Source organism: Procambarus clarkii, chromosome 1, assembly GCF_040958095.1.
Source record: "Procambarus clarkii isolate CNS0578487 chromosome 1, FALCON_Pclarkii_2.0, whole genome shotgun sequence".
NCBI classification, from domain to species: Eukaryota; Metazoa; Arthropoda; class Malacostraca; order Decapoda; family Cambaridae; genus Procambarus; species Procambarus clarkii.
Window position 1 is genome coordinate 19,363,363 of NC_091150.1, and position 19,563 is coordinate 19,382,925.

Here is a 19,563-nt window from a genome sequence, read left to right on the forward strand (position 1 = left end):
AGGTAGGATACACTGGCAAACTGAGCGTGCCTCGCCCCGTGCCCAGCAGAACCTACTTGCCTGACTCATACAAGTACAATACTGTATCAACAAACGACTCTTACTCCAAGTCAGGTTTTACGATGAAATTGACTTCGTACACCAAAAAATTCATACTCTGGGGCATTCATAGACCGAGGTTCCACTGTACAGGTATATTAATATTGGTTGATCACGTTGACAAATGTATGGTCACAGAATGATGGAAAGTGGGTATTTAAGTTAATTTTTGGGTAACAAATGAAGGCCAAGAAGAAGTTTTCACATCATGTCCCCATGAGAACTACACATTCTTAAGGTTGTATGAAGCAATAAAGTGTTGCTGTTGCTGCTGCTGTTCCAGTGCTAAGATGTTGGTCCTACATGATGTTTTTTATTGTAAGAGAATTACAAGTCAAGTAGGAGTAGAACAACTCCCAGAACCCCATCAAGCAGGTATCAACTAGGTACCATGAATGGATGGACAATCATTATGATAATAACTTAGAAAGGAATACTTAACTAATAATGACACAGTTTATGCAGATCATAAGTACTGGGTATATTATGACATTTGAAAAATTTGTCAGACAAAATATTAAACGAGTAGGACTTACTTGGCAAATGACTAGTATATGGATAGAAGAATGCAACAATGAGGTTGTTCATTAATGCCAGCAAGAAGAGTAACCTGCTCCATATTGACATATAGTTACTAATTGTAGACAATACTGCTTGACCTGCAACACAAACATTTTGATTAATGTTTTTGCTACTTGAAAATTATAAACTTAAAAGTATTTTTAAAGTACACAAAACACCTCATCAACAGTTACAGAATTTTAATATGTAATAATTTAGCTTAACTCTATAAATAAGAAACATCAGATGCTTGTGCCAAAACCCCCGGCTGCTCGTTTAATTAATTTTCAAAGAAAACTCTAGATTTCTTTATAATTAATTTTGTAATTTTAAATTTTAAAATTTTCTAAGTTCCATCTCTTAAGATCATCATATTTCTTCCAATGCCCTTTCTTACACAAGAATTACTGCAGTACCCTGAATTTTTGTCTTTCTTGGAGGGCCACAGAGTAGTTCCTCGATGGTACAACCTGGAATTAACTAAGTGTTGTGGAACACACACCAAGGCTCCATAAACAAGGAAAATAAACAATGATGTCGGGTAAACACAGCCTTGATTCCACTAACCAGTTGCTGACATGAAGAGCGGTTGAGGATTGCATTTGAGAGTACAAGGCAAACGTACATAATGACGGGCACAAACACAAGTGAAAAATCAAATCAACAGTGATGTAAAAGAAAATGTAGAGGTACTGGATGTAAACGTAAGAAGTTCGTGAGAGTGAAATAAGGAAAGACCCATCAATCGGGAAAATAGGTACTTGTTTTTCTTAAACTTGTGTTCTCCAAGACATAATGAAGGTTATCAAGTCCACTACCCTACAGATCTCTATTAGGTATAATATGAGAATCATTTTTGCACTTACTTTTCAATTTTTTTTGCCACTGCATTTCTATAAACATATCATTACACTTCTCAAAGAAATCGGTGACTTTAGTTCCTTGTTCATCTCGTTCAGCAGTTTGGTAAACACGCTGTTTTGTTTCTCTCGTAAGGTAATTGCAGATCTCTGGGATAGGGAAAACAATCTGCTCCATTGTGCGATCACTTCGGACAATCTGGAAATTACAAAATATTAAAGTTGTACAAGTCATGATTAGTTACAATTAACTTGCATACTCAAATAAACAGCACTGAATGTAATGAAACACCATTTTCTGGGCGAGACCTGGAGGCTCCCGAGAGTTATCCAGACTGATATGGATATCATAGACTTTGGCATCAGTCAGTGTGAAAGGAGTTCTAGGCCTTCCAGGGACCATGAGCCAGAACCTGGCCCCTCAGAGAAGCATGAGGAGCAATGGACTATAGAAATGCACATGTAGTTATGGAACATTCTATGTCTGCTATCGACTGGGTCAGGCACCCAGAAAGGTAAGCGCCCCAAGACAAATCCCTATTCTGGTTTAAACTACACGTGAAAGTCAAACAAGTGGACAGAACTCCCCAAATAAAAACAAGCAAACGAGCATGACATCACCACATGCTGCGCTGCCGTCTGCACAGCTCCCCCCTTCCCGGGAGGGAAAAGGGGGAGCCCTAGACACCTTATGCCAGCTACCCACACCTCAATTCTGAGACTGGATGTCAAAACACACGAAAAAAATGCAGACCAGGTGGAGGGCAAGAGGGATGCCGGGGAGTCTCTGGGTCTCACCCAGAAAATGGTGTTTCATTACACTCAACGCTGGTTTTCTAGAGGAAAGCCCCTTCAGTTACCCGGAGCTACTTACCCAAAAACAAAAACAAAAGGGACTTACCCGGAGGCAGTCGGCCCTCACTCCTCAACTCGAAGTCGAGACAACTGGCTGCAACCAGTGACCCAAAGCAACACAGACCTGACGAGGCCCAGGACCACTGACCAGGTAGCATGCAGCCAGGACATTGTTCGACTGCCAAAAACGCTGCGCCCAAATGTCAGAACAAGACATGTTACCGAAAACGGCAGAAAGCGCAGAACATGAGCCAGAACCTGGCTCCCTTCAAAGAGGTTTCAGGGAGTAATGGCCCTGGGAAGCCCCCCGGGGTTTCCCTTATCTGCCATCGACCGGGGTTAGGCACCCAGAAAGGTAGGCATAACAAAACAAACCCCACATGGTAAGAAACTCTGGAACCTGCAACAGAGGCCCCGAGGCAAAGCCGTCCTCCACGCCCTCTGCCCTTAAAGAAAAGGGAGAGTCTATGGGAAAGGCAGCAAAGAAAGGGCCAGAAGCCTCGGCAGGAGGAACAGGCTCGAAAACCTCCGTCCCAAACCCCGAACGGGGCAGCCCCCGAAGCCGCCCGAGTCTCGGCACCAACTAAACCCCACCTCGACCCCGAAACCTGCAGACAGTCAGGAGCCGGTAACAGGGAGGGGAAAGGAGCAAACAACACCTAACCAAAACGGGGCGGACCCGGGGCATCCGGATGGGAAACCAACCTAGCGTGTTGCAGCAACCTAAACCGAGCTTGCCACGTGGATGCTGCCAGTACTCTGAACAGTTAGGATATCAGAAGAGTACTGGAGACCAAGCAGAGAACACATCTTGCAAGACTCCGGGTCAATGTGTCAGTGACCCAACAGGCAGCATGACGGAGGTAAAAAAGAGACGACTGCCACCCTGAGATAAGGGCACAGCAACCAACCAAAAGACACAGTGAATGTGTCTTCCGGATGGAACCCGGAAGACACATCCACTGGTCCACCAAACCCCAACAGGGGTTTTCCAGGGCACATAGGCTGACTACTATGGGAAGCCCGGGATAGATGTCGCTAACCGGTTAACACCCAAATCTAACAAGGGGTAGATGCTAACACTGAAAACCCCCTGCAACGTGTACAACCACGGTGGCCTAGCAGAGGGCCACCAAACACTACCAGTGGAACTATTGCCACACTAGGCAGACCCCCACCAGACAAATGAAAATAAAACAAAAGAAAAACCCCGCAAAAGTACACCGTTTCCAGAGGCAACAGGAACCGGTCGCTGCATAGGTAGCAGGTTGCGCAACACCTTGATGCCCTCAACCAGCATGAAACCAGTCCTTACCCAAGGCCAAACAAGGGCCCCAAGCCCCAGCTGGCCCCAAGGGCGAGGCAAATGCCGAGCAGCAAGAACCCCTATGGGAATGGGTCCCAAACACCCCCAGGAAAGATAACCCTGACACGCAGGGGCAGTATTCATAGGGCGCTTAGGGAATCCCCTAAGCGCATGCAGCCTCGGTACTGATAAGGAACACCTGGCCATCACACAACACAAAACACGGCAGTGAGAGCCACGATGGCAAACACCGCCTAGGAAGCTGAGGCCAGAGAAGCGTCTGTCCCGGTTGACATTAGCTTACGAACTGAAGTTCAATGCAGCCGGCGCGGTGAGGTCTGGGGCCTCCCCTCCCCCTCTCTGGGAGGGAGGGCTGCACAAATGAGTGGTGCGACTGTAGTGTGTTACGTTTGCTTGTTTGCGTGTTTCCTTGGGATTGAAGGGAGTTCTACCTCTCTGTTTGATTTTTGTTGTTAGTTTCTTACCATGTGGGGTTTGTTTTGTTATGCCTACCATTCTGGGTGCCTAACCCCAGTCGATGGCAGATAAGGAAAACCCCCAACCACAAGGGGGTTTTCCAGGGCCATTGCACTCTGTAACCTTTCTGAAGGGGCCAGGTTCTGGCTCATGGTCCCTGGTAAGTCTGAACTCCATTGCTAATGTCCCTGTCTAATATAAAATACATTAGCCCGATAAGCTCAAAGGAGCTGTAGGGGCTCCCCTCAGAAAAGTTCTGCTCCAACAACACCTGAAAGGCAAAACTTGCCTCCAGCCAGTCAAAAGTGCAGATTCAACAGAACTCACGCCAAGCTCCCAAAGCGAATTGTCAGTCACCCAGTATGAACCCGAAACCTCACAATGCAGTCAAACTGAGACAGACCCACACTCAAAAGAGGTCAGCCCATCAACGAAAAGTGGTTTGAATTTTTAAGGAGGTACAGTACTGAAACAAGCAAATTCAAATCCCCAAAGGCAAAAATGTGCGAGGATGGATACTTCCAGCAGTACGATAACACCGAGGCACCGAATGGGATCTGGAATACAGTAAAAAACTGTACTGTAGCATAGAGTACAGTTTTCACAAATATATTTAATACTTTCTTAAGGTTTGACACACAACTCACCTCAATCTGTGCAGTATTCTCTCTGTAATGAGTAAGTGCTTTACCAAGCTTTTCATTACCACTTTTGGAGAGCAATTCTTCCAGGCCCTTATGATGTTTTGCTAGTTGATGGCACAATATATAGATATTGTGGCCAACCTAGGAGAAAAAAAAACAGTATTTAGTTAAAATGTTCCTAAAATACACTTAAGGCACATTAAACACAAGAGGCTGTTGTACTATATACCAAGTTAACATTCTGATTAAAAAATACAGAGTCATATGTAAAACTGTCTCTGACTGACACCCTGTATTCACTTTAGATTTCAGTTTATGGGATCATCTTTAGAATGTTAACTACCATCAAATATTAAATATGTTTGTTTATTTATTTATTTATTTATTTATTTATTTATTTATTTATTTATTTATTTATAAACAAGAAGGTATATTGGGTTTATGAGAGTACATAGCATTGATGTTTTTACATTCTTGTAAAGCCACTAACACGCATAGCATTTCGGGCAGCTCCTTAATCTAACACACAATTCTAAGTAGGTAATTTGTAGCAAAATTTGAAGGATATTAACTAGTACATTGTAAGAAAATTTGAAAAAAAATTAATAAGTACATTATAGTAAAATTTGAGGATTATCAACAGGTACATTGTAGCATAATTTGAGGATTATTAAAAGGTACATTGTAGTAAAATTTGCATTCAACATAACAACCAAGATATATGATGATGGGAGTGATTACAATGGTGAAGGTGCATAGCTTAGGTACATATATTGGGGGAGTGGGTAGCACAAGATACAATGCTAGTGTGAACCACTGGGTACGAAACTATGAAGATGAAATTACGTACTTTTTGTTATATTTTTGAATAAGGCATAGGTTGGACAGTTTTTAATTTGTTAGGGAGTGAGTTCCATAGACTTGATCCCTTTATTTGCATAGAGCGTTTACACAGATTTAGTTTGACTCGGGGAATATCAAAGAGATATTTATTTCTGGTGCGGTGAGTATGGGTTCTATTACATGTGTCAAGGAAGAGTTTCAGATCAGGGTTTGCATTTAGGAAAAAGATTTTGTACATGTAAATATAGATAACCTCAAGATAACCTCAAGAAATGACACACAAGAAAATATGTGGAGTGAGATTATGTTTAGAATGTTGAGGGATTTTTGTCCAGGAATTCTTCAAAGTAGAGTCATTTACTCTAATGAGGTTTTAAAATTAAAATAAAAGTTACTTCACTCCACACCTTGGCCCAGTTATAGATTACATCCTTGATGAAATAGTTCAAATTCTCACCTCACAGGAAAATTGTCTGAGAAACTCAATGCAGATACAAGCAGTGTAGAACCATTTAAACATAAATTAAGAACATACATTTTCTCTAATAATATATATTCTTATCATGTATATGACACTGACAAAACTGGGCTGTATTGGAGGAGTTTACCTGAACAACCTATGAGTTGTGAGCGTTGTGTGCCAGGCATAAGGTTAACAAGGACAGGCTGTCAGCCATGATGTGTGTCAGGGCATAAGGTTAACAAGGACAGGCTGTCAGCCATGATGTGTGCCAGGGCATAAGGTTAACAAGGACAGGCTGTCAGCCATGATGTGTGCCAGGGCATAAGGTTAACAAGGACAGGCTGTCAGCCATGATGTGTGCCAGGGCATAAGGTTAACAAGGACAGGCTGTCAGCCATGTGTGTCAGGGCATAAGGTTAACAAGGACAGGCTGTCAGCCATGATGTGTGTCAGTGTATAAGGTTAACAAGGACAGGCTGTCAGCCATGATGTGTGCCAGGGCATAAGGTTAACAAGGACAGGCTGTCAGCCATGATGTGTGCCAGGGCATAAGGTTAACAAGGACAGGCTGTCAGCCATGTGTGTCAGGGCATAAGGTTAACAAGGACAGGCTGTCAGCCATGATGTGTGTCAGTGTATAAGGTTAACAAGGACAGGCTGTCAGCCATGATGTGTGTCAGGGCATAAGGTTAACAAGGACAGGCTGTCAGCCATGATGTGTGCCAGGCATAAGGTTAACAAGGACAGGCTGTCAGCCATGATGTGTGCCAGGGCATAAGGTTAACAAGGACAGGCTGTCAGTCATGATGTGTGCCAGTGTATAATATTAACAAGGACAGGCTGTCAGCCATGATGTGTGCCAGGGCATAAGGTTAACAAGGACAGGCTGTCAGCCATGATGTGTGCCAGTGTATAATATTAACAAGGACAGGCTGTCAGCCATGATGTGTGCCAGGCATAAGGTTAACAAGGACAGGCTGTCAGCCATAATGTGTGCCAGGCATAAGGTTAACAAGGACAGGCTGTCAGCCATGATGTGTGTCAGTGTATAAGGTTAACAAGGACAGGCTGTCAGCCATGATGTGTGCCAGGGTATAAGGTTAACAAGGACAGGCTGTCAGCCATGATGTGTGCCAGGGCATAAGATTAACAAGGACAGGCTGTCAGCCATGATGTGTGCCAGGCATAAGCTTAACAAGGACAGGCTGTCAGCCATGATGTGTGCCAGGGCATAAGGTTAACAAGGACAGGCTGTCAGCCATGATGTGTGCCAATGCCGACAGCACAGATAGAATCACTTGTGCAATTGTTGGCAACTCCAAGAAACCAAGAGGCTTGCAACATTGCTTGGACAGACTGCCTGTAAAATATTACAACTCAAATAATGTACGGTTTACACCGGAAATCTTTCTCTCTTGGTTTCACGTGTTCTGCAACGAAGTTCGTGACTATCAAGTTAAGAAACTCAAAATTAGGCCAAGCAAAGTTTGGGCTTTGTTGTTGCTTGATAATGCGTGCCTAAAATTGACACGTAAAGCTCACATGATGGCAAGATAACGTGTATGGCACTTCCTCCTAATACAACCTCTCTCATCCAGCCTATGGATCAGGGAGTTATCTGTGACATGAAGAGGTTGTACATCAAAAAGATGCTCAATGAAGTTTTGGTGGTTTTTGCCTCTAGGGCAAGACGTGGAACTCGGCACAGATAACAGGGCTAAAAGAAACATTGAGAATTTGAAGAACTATTTCATCAAGGAAGCCATCTGTAAGGCCAAGGTGTGGAATGAAATAAATGACTCTACTTTGAAGAATTCCTGGAAAAAACACCTCACGTCTATGGTCAGCAATGAGGAGGATGAAGAAATGAATTTTGAAGGATTTACAGAAGAAATCCATGGAATGTTCAGAAATGCTGGCAAAAATTTTGAAAGACAGGATGTGGTTGAATGGCTTGAAAGAGATGCTAATGACTCAGGATATGGTGTGATAAGCGAAAAAGAGATTGTCGAGTCTGTTACTGGTGAGCCAGAGGATGACGACAGCAATGAGGAACCAATACCTCAGACCATGAAATACAGTCTACTCATGTCCTATGTTGATGGATTAATTAATTTTTCATCCCGCTGTGCTAATCCAGAAGTTGGAAACGTGTATCAGTACCTAAGGTGAACCAAAAGAGCTGATGATAAAACTAGCGTTGAATGTAATGAAACGCCATTTTCTGGATGAGTCTTGGAGGCTCCACAGAGCTATCCAGGCTGATATGGATATATTAGATTTCTGCCGTCAGTCAATGTGCATGGAATTCTAGGCCTTCCGGGGACCACGAGTCAGAACCTGGCCCTCTCAGAGAGGCACGAGGAGTTATGGCCTATAGAAACCCCCCCGTGTGGCTGGAAGCATTCTATGTCTGCTATCGACAGGATCAGGCACCCAGAAAGGTAAGTACCCCAAAACAATCGCCTATTCTGGTGAAAACATTGCTACAAAGAGCCGAACGAGTGGACAGAATTCCCCAAATGAAAACAAGCAAACTAGCATGGCATCACAACGTTGCTGCGCCGCTGTCTGTGTAACCCCTCCTCCCCGGGAGGGGGAAGTTGGAGCCCAGACCTTCCTGCCTGCTACCCACCCTTCAGTTCTTAAGGCTGGATGTCAAAAACGAGAAAAACTGCCGACCGAAGGGAGGGAGGGAGGGAGGGTTGCCGGGGAGCCTCTGGGTCTCACCCAGAAAATGACGTTTCATTACATTCAACATTGATTTTCTCAGGGGGAGTCCTGTTGGCTCCCCGCAGCTAACTACCCAATGACAAAAACAAAATGAGGATTTACCCCTGAAGCAGTTCGTCCTCACTCCTCGACTCCAAGTCGAGACAACTGGCTGCAACCGCCGACCCAATGCGACACAGGCCCTATGAGGCCCAGGAACACTGACAAGGTAGTGAGTGGCCAGGACCCTGTTCAACCTCCAGAAACTCCATGCCCAAATGTCAATCCAGGATATATTACCAAAAACAGCAGCCAAAGCCACGAACTTACAAACATCGTGGGCACGGTGATAGACCGCAGGCTGGCTGGACTGAATAATCCTGCGGACGACCTGGGAGACTCACGCCCTGGAACAGGGAGGAATCAGGCATCATCATCTTATGATGCTGAAGATGCAGACCTTCTGCATCTCATCATTCCAAGATGACCCGATGAAGGCAAGGAGAGGAAGCCTAACCAGAAAGACCTGTACCCTGGAAGGGGAACAAATTGACCAACTCTACCCCTGGCCTCAGAAAACAACCCGAAAAGTCTGGGAAATGTGGGACCAAGAGTTAGCAAACAGGGTGAACCACCCCAACTCCCTGTCAAGGGGAGAGGGGGGGGGGGGGGGCGAACTGCAAAAGTGCTGATATGAGCCATGAGCAGCCAATGCCTTCTGGGCTGAGCATGCATGGTGCATATCAGACAGAGAAAGGCCAGCCAAGGGAAACATGCAACCCGGCATCTGGCTCCACAGATAGTCTACCCTAACCCACTGCAGGGGATGCCCTAGCTCCACCTAACAGCCTTCAAGAACGAGAAAGGACCCCAGAACTAAGAAAGCTCGAAGTGGGCCCATACGCTGGAGCCATAGAGGAGAGAAACTTTGGCACAATCCCTCAAAGTAAAAGATGAGGAGAGAAGGTGAAGGCAGACAAGAGGGCCAGAGCCCACACTGAAACCAAGGACTGGGTCAACTCCACTCGATGAATCAAAAGGACGGTGGCTAACAAAGGTACCTGCGTAGGAGCTGCAGGAGACCCACTACAAGAGAGAGAGCGGAACAAACGGATATCTACAAAGGCCCCCAAAATACCGTCAACACTGCTGACACTCTACACCACACAACCCCGAGCAGGAATGACAAGAGGAACGCCAAAGATCCAAATGAAAACAAAAAGTCCACTAGCCAGGGAGACTCCGTAACCACAAAAGCATCCAAGAGAGGAAGATCAAAGTATAAAAGGGGAAGGGTTTCCTAAAATGGCAGGACTCACAGGAGACATGTAAAGATATACCATGCTCACCCTTACCTTCTGCAATCATAGTCTGACAAGTTTCAAGATGAATCAATCCTCATGTAATTACAGTTCAGGTACCTCACTGACAAGTAAGTTCTGCTTACTTGTCATTGTTCTGCTTAATTTCAAGGCGCCCTCTGTATTCACAGCCTGTGCTCTTACCTGATGGCGGATAGGGGTTAGTAATCAAGCAATAAACTAGCAGTTGGCAATAGTTAGAAGTAGCAGATCAATAGCTGGTCTCTCTGAATCCAAGTATTGCTTGATAGTAGAATTTTGAGTGTAGAAAAATGAACTTTCTGACCATCATTCAGGAATTGAGTATTTATTCCTAACCCATTAATTAACAGGTGTCATGAAGAGGGGGGGGGGGGCAAGTGAAAATCCAACTGAATCAAAGACAGAAATGTCAAATGAACTATTTATGTCCATATGGAAGCAACCAAATAGGTTTAGCTTAGAAAAAATAAATTAGTAAATTACAACAAATTAATATTGAGGTCTTACCTCTTTTGGAGAGACACCATCATCACTGTCAGGGGAGCCCTCTTCAAAGAACTCATCATCGTCCATACTCTCCTGATGGTACAGGTTACACACCATATCCAGCTGCGGAACACAGTGCACTTGGTCTTTAAAACAACCAAACCTCATTGGAAACACTTGCATAAAGTTAAATGATGATTTTATAGAGGAAAATACAGCACAATTTATGCATTTTATCACTGAATTTCTTCTGATATATTGTAACTACATGCACAGTAACTACATGCACAGAAGCTACATGCACAGAAGCTACATGCACAGTGGCTACATGCACACAAGCTACATGCACAGAAGCTACATGCACAGTGGCTACATGCACACAAGCTACATGCACAAAAGCTACATGCACAGTAACTACATGCACAAAAGCTACATGCACAGTAACTACATGCACAGAAGCTACATGCACAGAAGCTACATGCACAGTGGCTACATGCACAAAAGCTACATGCACAGTAACTACATGCACAGAAGCTACATGCACAGAAGCTACATGCACAGTAGCTACATGCACAGAAGCTACATGCACAGTGGCTACATGCACAGAAGCTACATGCACAGTAGCTACATGCACAGAAGCTACATGCACAGAAGCTACATGCACAGTGGCTACATGCACAGTGGCTACATGCACAATAGCTACATGCACAGTAGCTACATGCACAGTAGCTACATGCACAGTGGCTACATGCACAATAGCTACATGCACAATAGCTACATGCACAGTGGCTACATGCACAGTGGCTAAATGCACAGAAGCTACATGCACAGAAGCTACATGCACAGAAGCTACATGCACAGTGGCTACATGCACAATAGCTACATGCACAATAGCTACATGCACAGTGGCTACATGCACAGTGGCTACATGCACAGAAGCTACATGCACAGAAGCTACATGCACAGTGGCTACATGCACAGTGGCTACATGCACAGTGGCTACATGCACAGTAACTACATGCACAGTGGCTACATGCACAGTGGCTGCATGAACTGTAGCTACATGCACAGTGGCTACATGCACAGTGGCTACATGCACAGTGGCAACATGCACAATAGCTACATGCACAGTAGCTACATGCACAGTGGATACATGCACAGTGGATACATGCACAGTGGCTACATGCACAGAAGCTACATGCACAATAGCTACATGCACAGTGGCTACATGCACAGTGGCTACATGCACAGAAGCTACATGCACAGTGGCTACATGCACAGTGGCTACATGCATAGTGGCTACATGCACAGTAACTACATGCACAGTGGCTACATGCACAGTGGCTGCATGAACTGTAGCTACATGCACAGTGGCTACATGCACAGTGGCTACATGCACAATAGCTACATGCACAGTAGCTACATGCACAGTGGATACATGCACAGTGGCTACATGCACAGTGGCTACATGCTCAGTGGCTACATGCACAGTAGCTACATGCACAGTGGCTACATGCACAGTGGCTACATGCACAGTGGCTACATGCACAGTAGCTACATGCACAGTGGCTACATGCACAGTGGCTACATGCACAGTGGCTACATGAACAGTGGCTACATGAACAGTAGCTACAGGCACAGTGGCTACATGAACAGTAGCTACAGGCACAGTGGCTACATGCACAGTGGCTACATGCACAGTGGCTACATGCACAGTGGCTACATGCACAGTGGCTACATGCACAGTAGCTACATGCACAGTGGCTACATGAACAGTAGCTACATGCACAGTGGCTACATGCACAGTGGCTACATGCACAGTGGCTACATGCACAGTAGCTACATGCACAGTGGCTACATGCACAGTGGCTACATGCACAGTGGCTACATGCACAGTGGCTACATGCACAGTGGCTACATGAACAGTAGCTACATGCACAGTGGCTACATGCACAGTGGCTACATGCACAGTGGCTACATGCACAGTGGCTACATGCACAGTGGCTACATGAACAGTAGCTACATGCACAGTGGCTACATGCACAGTGGCTACATGAACAGTGGCTACATGAACAGTGGCTACATGCACAGTGGCTACATGCACAGTGGCTACATGCACAGTGGCTACATGCACAGTGGCTACATGCACAGTGGCTACATGAACAGTGGCTACATGAACAGTGGCTACATGCACAGTGGCTACATGCACAGTGGCTACATGCACAGTGGCTACATGCACAGTGGCTACATACACAGTGGCTACATGCACAGTGGCTACATGCACAGTAGTAACAAGTACAACAGCTACATGTACAGTAGTAACATGTACAACAGCTACATGTACAGTAGTAACAAGTACAACAGCTACATGTACAGTAGTAACATGTACAGTAGTAACATGTACAACAGCTACATGTACAGTAGTAGCATGTACAACACCTTCATGCACAGTAGTAACATGTACAACAGCTACATGCACAGTAGTAACATGTACAACAGCTACATGTACAGTAGTAACATGTACAACAGCTACATGTACTGTAGTAACATGTACAACAGCTACATGTACAGTAGTAACATGTACAGTAGTAACATGTACAACAGCTACATGTACTGTAGTAACATGTACAACAGCTACATGTACAGTAGTAACATGTACAGTAGTAACATGTACAACACCTTCATGCACAATAGTAACATGTACAATAGTAACATGTACAGTAGTAACATGTACAACAGCTTCATGCACAATAGTAACATGTACAGTAGTAACATGTACAGTAGTAACATGTACAACAGCTTCATGCACAATAGTAACATGTACAGTAGTAACATGTACAGTAGTAACATGTACAGTAGTAACATGTACAGTAGTAACATGTACAACAGCTTCATGCACAATAGTAACATGTACAGTAGTAACATGTACAGTAGTAACATGTACAGTAGTAACATGTACAACAGCTTCATGCACAATAGTAACATGTACAGTAGTAACATGTACAGTAGTAACATGTACAGTAGTAACATGTACAGTAGTAACATGTACAGTAGTAACATGTACAACAGCTTCATGCACAGTAGTAACATGTACAGTAGTAACATGTACAACAGCTTCATGCACAATAGTAACATGTACAGTAGTAACATGTACAGTAGTAACATGTACAGTAGTAACATGTACAACAGCTACATGTACAGTAGTAACATGTACAGTAGTAACATGTACAGTAGTAACATGTACAACAGCTACATGTACAGTAGTAACATGTACAGTAGTAACATGTACAACAGCTACATGTACAGTAGTAACATGTACAGTAGTAACATGTACAATGGCTGTTCATGGATGTGTTGGACCGTGACTGACTTCACTGACTATCATGCTAGTTAAATTGTGAGAATAAAATCTTTGTGTAAACTACTGTAATTGTAGTAGAATTCTCCTTATCACAAATATCTTCCTGGTACATAAATGTTTTTGAAAATTAGAATGACAATAATGGTTGTGAGCAAAGGCATCAGTACAGTAATATAAATTAATGTTGATGCACCCAACATGGTGCCAATTTCAAAATAAATGCTCAAGCTTTTATGAATGTTTTCCCCAATATGGCCTACAATTGCCAGGGGTCTCATGTGTCAAATGATGTCCAAACTAAATATTTAGGATTTTTTTAATATTATGAGGTACATTAAATTGTCAATAGACAGGAATATCATCAGTCTATTTGCTTTAGGATGACAGTAGTTTATGGTACAGTATGACATTTGAATATGAATGTTTCTTTTTTACTATAATTACTATACCATATTATCATCAAGATATATTAAGATGTTTATGCCATTTTTCTTAAAAAAAAAGAATGTCACAATTACATTATTATAGATGCACAATTTGATTGATTTTCTTACAGATTTGATAAAAAACAAAATTAATTAATTTTAAGGATTTCTACTTACCAGTTGGTCAATATGCATGCTTTGGAGAATCCGTTCTGCATTTTCCGAGTCAGCTCGTGATTCCATTATTGCTAATAAAAGTTTAGAAGCATTGTTCTTCAATTCTAAAACAAGGTCCATGCGAGCCTTTGCCAGTGGGTTGATATCGCTGAGAATAAGTGCCGTAATGATGTGCAGCCCATTTGATTCGTGAGTTGCTAAAAACAAAAATATAATAATGCATTACGACGTGCGACCCGCTTGATGTGTGTTGCTAAAACAGAAATATAATACCTGTAACGCATTATGACATGCGGCCCACTTGATTTGTGAGTTGCGAAAACAAAAATATAATAATGTATTATGACATATGGCCCGCTTGATTCGTGAGTTGCTAAAAACAAAAATATAATAATGCATTATGACGTGCGACCTGCCTGATATGTGTTGCCAAAACAGAAATATAATAATGCATTATGACATGCGGCCCGCTTAATTTGTGAGTTGCGAAAACAAAAATAAATTAATTCATTATGACATGCAGCCCACTTGATTCGTGAATTCCTATAACAAAAATACTGTATAATAATGCATTATGATATGCGGGCCACTTGATCTGTGAGTTGCTAAAACAAAAAACCAGCGTTGAATGTAATGAAACATCATTACATTCAACCACGCTACATCCAACCACATTCAACCACATCAGCCACGTTATTGTAACTCATCGCCTGCATAATGAAACATCATTTTCTGTGTGAGACCCGGAGGCTCCCCGGAGCTATACCGGGCTGATGTGCATATATTAGAAAGTGGCACTAGTCAATCGATGGAGTTCTAGGCCTACCGGAGACCAGCGCCAGAACCTGGCTCCCCTCAAGAGAGGCACGAGGAGCAATGGCCTATAGACACCCCCATGTAATTGGAAGCAGTCCATGTCTGCCATCTACCAGGTCAGGTACCCAGAAAGGTAGGAATTCAAAAACAAATTACAGCTGGTTAAAAATTTCAAATCAAAAGCCAAACTAGCAAACAGAACTACCCAACTGAAAACAAGCAAACAAGCATGATGTCACCACAGCCACCGCACCGCTATCTGCACACCCCTCCCTGGGAGGAGGGGGGAGGGGAAGGGAGGATCCCAGACCTCCTGTGCCAGCTACTCAACCCCAGTTCAGAGGCTGAATATAGGAAGTGCGAGAAAACTGCCAACCAGAGGGACATGCTGGTGAACCTCTGGGTCTTGCCCAGAAAATGCCATTTTATTACATTCAATGCTGGTTTTTCCTCGGAGCTACCTAACCAAAGATAAAGGAAAAGAGGGACTTACCCGGGAGGCGGCCACCACTCACTCCTCAACTTGAAGTCGAGATAACTGGCTGCAACATGTGACCTAACGCTACACATGCCTAAGAAGGGCCAGGAACATGAATGAGGTACCGTGTGGCTAAGACCCTGTTCGGCCTCCAAAAGCCCCCATGCCCGAATGTCGGCACAGGACATATTACCAAAAACAGCAGTCAAAGCTGCGAACTTACGAATGACGTGGACACGGGGATAGCCCACAGGTTGGCTGGATCGAATAATCCTGCGGACGACCTGGGAGACCAGAGCCCTGGAACAAGGAAGTAGGGAATCCGGGTCAACCCAAAGTGCATCCCCTGCCATGGAGGCCGTAGCACACAAGTAATGGTGAAGAGCTGCAACTGGACACAACATGATGCACCACCAGCCGAACTAACCAAGCATCGACAACCCAAGGACCCCTTAGGAAAGCAGCAGTCTCATTCTTCACCAGAAAAGAAGGAGACAGCTGCAAATGAGCAAACCAACCGCCAAGACAGAAAGAGCAGAAACCCTTGCGCCGCAGGAGAGCATAAAGCTCCCCGACCCGTTCCCCAGAGGCCAATGCCAACAAAAAAAGGGCCTTAGAAAAATAGTCCTGAACCAAAATGACCACCACAAAAAGAGGAGGAGAGAGAAAAGAGTGCACCCGGTCTAAAGACCAAAAAGACTCAGGCAGGGCATGAGCAGGCAGAAGGAGAAACAATGCCTGAGAAAGCTTGTGGAATGGAGCAGAAGTGACATCCACCCCAAACACAAGCAGAAGCGGCTCCGTGAGCGCCACATGACATGAAGTGACAGTATTCGGCATGAGATGATAGTCCTGAAACAAACAAGAAAGGAAGGACAAGACAACCCAATCTGAAACAGATGAAAACCTACGGAGGGACAAGAAATAACGAAAGGACCGTAAGGAAACTTTATACTGTTGCCGAGACGAAGCATGCAAGTAGGGACACCATATTGAGGTTATCTTGAGATGATTTCGGGGCTTTTTAGTGTCCCCGCGGCCCGGTCCTCGACCAGGCCTCCACCCCCAGAAAGCAGCCCGTGACAGCTGACTAACACCCAGGTACCTATTTTACTGCTAGGTAACAGGGGCATAGGGTGAAAGAAACTCTGCCCATTGTTTCTCGCCGGCGCCCGGGATTGAACCCGGGACCACAGGATCACAAGTCCAGCGTGCTGTCTGCTCGGCCGACCAGCTACCATTAACGAAGCCTTGGGACAACTTACAACTTACAAGTACAACATACAAGGGACAACATACATTGTCCCTTGTACGTTGTCCCTTGCAAGTTGATGCTCACCATACAAATGGTGACAGACTTGCATCAGAAAGATCAGACGCGAAGACTTGAGGAGAAGAACAAACCAGTTAAGTAACAGACTGGCCCAATCTGCTGAAAGAGGCGGAGCCACGGGAAGACCCCATGGTTTGGACACCTAGCAAGCAGCACCTGAAACCAAGGCTGGGCTGGCCACCAACGGACCAACAGGATTACTTTCCCTTGGAAAGTCTTCAAGTGAGCCAAGACCAGGAGCAACAGTGGAACTATAGGGGGAAGAGGTACAGGTAACCCCACCTCAACCAGTCCTGACTGAAGGCATCGACCGCAATGATCTTGCAGTCAGGGAAGAGCGCCATATAATTCGGGAGACATCTCGACCACGCCAATACAAAGAGGTCCACCTACTTGAGTCCGTCCATTATGTGGGCAGAGGGATGAACACGGATAGGCTGTCTGCCCAGATGATAGACATCCCCTGAATGTGAACGGCCAGGAGAGCCAAACCCAAAAAACTACGCAGATGAGTCACCTGAAGCGACCAGCCCCAAAGAGCCAACGACCGCATCGAACCCCCTCGGTTATGCAATGAACCATTGGGAAGCAGTATGAATGGAGACGGATCCTCGATCCTCGAGTGACCCGAAGCCTCCGGAGTGACATCCACACGGCGCATACTCCCGCACCATGCTGTGTGCTCAACTGAAGGACAGACCCAACCGCCCCTAGATGGCAAACTGGGAAAAAACAAAATCCCTGGCGAGCAGACACGCTGACTGGCTGGGAGCCCACACCAGCCAGTCGTAGAGGTAGACCAGAACCCATACCCCTAAGAGACACAGATGGGCAACCACAATAAGGTATGTGAACACGCGAGGTGCCAGATTCAAGCTGAATGGAAGGCAACGAAAGCAGTAAACCTGATGCCCCACAATAAAACCGAGCCAGTCCCTGAACCCAGGATGAATCGGGATGTACCAATACGCATCCTGGAGGTCTAGAGACACCATCAAGGTCCCTGGCTCCAAAAGAAGATGGACCTGGGACAGTAGTCATCCAAAAGGAAGGGCAATAGACCCCAGGGGTTCAGACAGGACAAGTCCAGAATCAACAGCAGGTTCGCACAGTCCCGTTTTGGAATTGGCAACAGGCAGGAAACCCACCTGAGGGTCAAGGATGTTTCGACCACGCCCAAGTGGACCCACTCCAAGATGACCTGATAGAGTGCAGGAGAAAAGGCCTGCCCCACCAGCTCCGAACCTCCCGAAGGAGGAAGGGCTACCCACTGCCACCACAGGCTGCAAGAAACGACCCACAATGCCCACAAATCATGGGACCCGGCTTCAGCAAACAGCGTGAGCCTTTTCCCCCCATCTCCCCAGTCAATGGGATGAACTGCGAAAGGGCCGACGTCCCTTATGAGAAGCTGACCGACAAGCAGAGCGATCATTGCACAGACCAGACCTCGCCAACTCTGAAGGCTGCACCGGCTCTTAAGACTGCGCCGGCTCAGTAACTGGCACCACTGGCCCCAAGTCCTGGTACGACCCTTTTGGGACAACCCCATGGGCCTTCCAGAGAACCAACAAGTCTGACATAGGACGACAACTAGAAAAAGCCACTTGCAGAAACTGCAGCACCACAGACTTCGCAAACAGCAAAATACAAAATGGCATAGAAAACCTAAGAGCCAGAGCCCAAGCAAAGACGAAGGATTGAGCGAGCACCGCCTGATGACACACGAGACAAGAAGCAAAGAACAGAGAGACTGCCTCCTGCAAGAACCACGCAAACAGCTCCAACAAGGCAGCCGACGCCCACACCGCCAAGACAAGCACACAAGAATCAGGACTGGCACCAAGTGCCTCCACGTCCTCCTCAAGACAGTCCGAAGACAGCTCGAAGAGGGAAGAGAAATGCAAGACCGAAGCCAAATAGCCATGAGCTTGCAAGTCCTCAGCAACCAGGGCAACGAAAGGAAGGGAACCTGCACATGAAGCTGTACCAGACCAACATTCCAAGGAAGGGCAGGGGCGAACAAACATGCATTGAAGCGTTCACACTCGCCCCCCCAGGTAAACCTGAACAACCATAAGGACCTCTCACTACACAAGTGTGCGGGACCAACAGAATTTATGCCACGCCACCATCAAAATGATAGGACAGTCTGCCAACCAGGACAACTCTGGAACCTCGTAATGCACCCAGGAAGGAAAGAAAGAACCAAACTCAAAATAGGCAGGATCCATTATTCAGGTGTAATCCGGGTCGTGCAGGAGGTAAGCTGCAATGGCCTCCTGCACCTCATGGGGAGGGATGCGGGAGGCTGAAAACCTCCT

General features: G+C 45.3%; 1 protein-coding gene across 2 annotated transcripts in view; it reads right to left on the reverse strand.

Annotated features, from left to right (window-relative positions):
• LOC138366261 (inositol 1,4,5-trisphosphate receptor-like) overlaps positions 1–19,563 on the reverse strand; it is an 87,162-nt gene that overhangs the window by 59,460 nt on the left and 8,139 nt on the right. For both annotated transcript variants that reach the window (XM_069327952.1, XM_069327504.1), the window contains exons 3-7: positions 14,613–14,809; positions 10,671–10,772; positions 4,806–4,943; positions 1,527–1,719; positions 636–758 (exon numbers count right to left, since the gene is read on the reverse strand). In XM_069327952.1, coding sequence (XP_069184053.1) covers positions 636–758; positions 1,527–1,719; positions 4,806–4,943; positions 10,671–10,772; positions 14,613–14,809 — 753 coding nt within the window. The remainder of the gene's footprint in view (positions 1–635; positions 759–1,526; positions 1,720–4,805; positions 4,944–10,670; positions 10,773–14,612; positions 14,810–19,563) is intronic.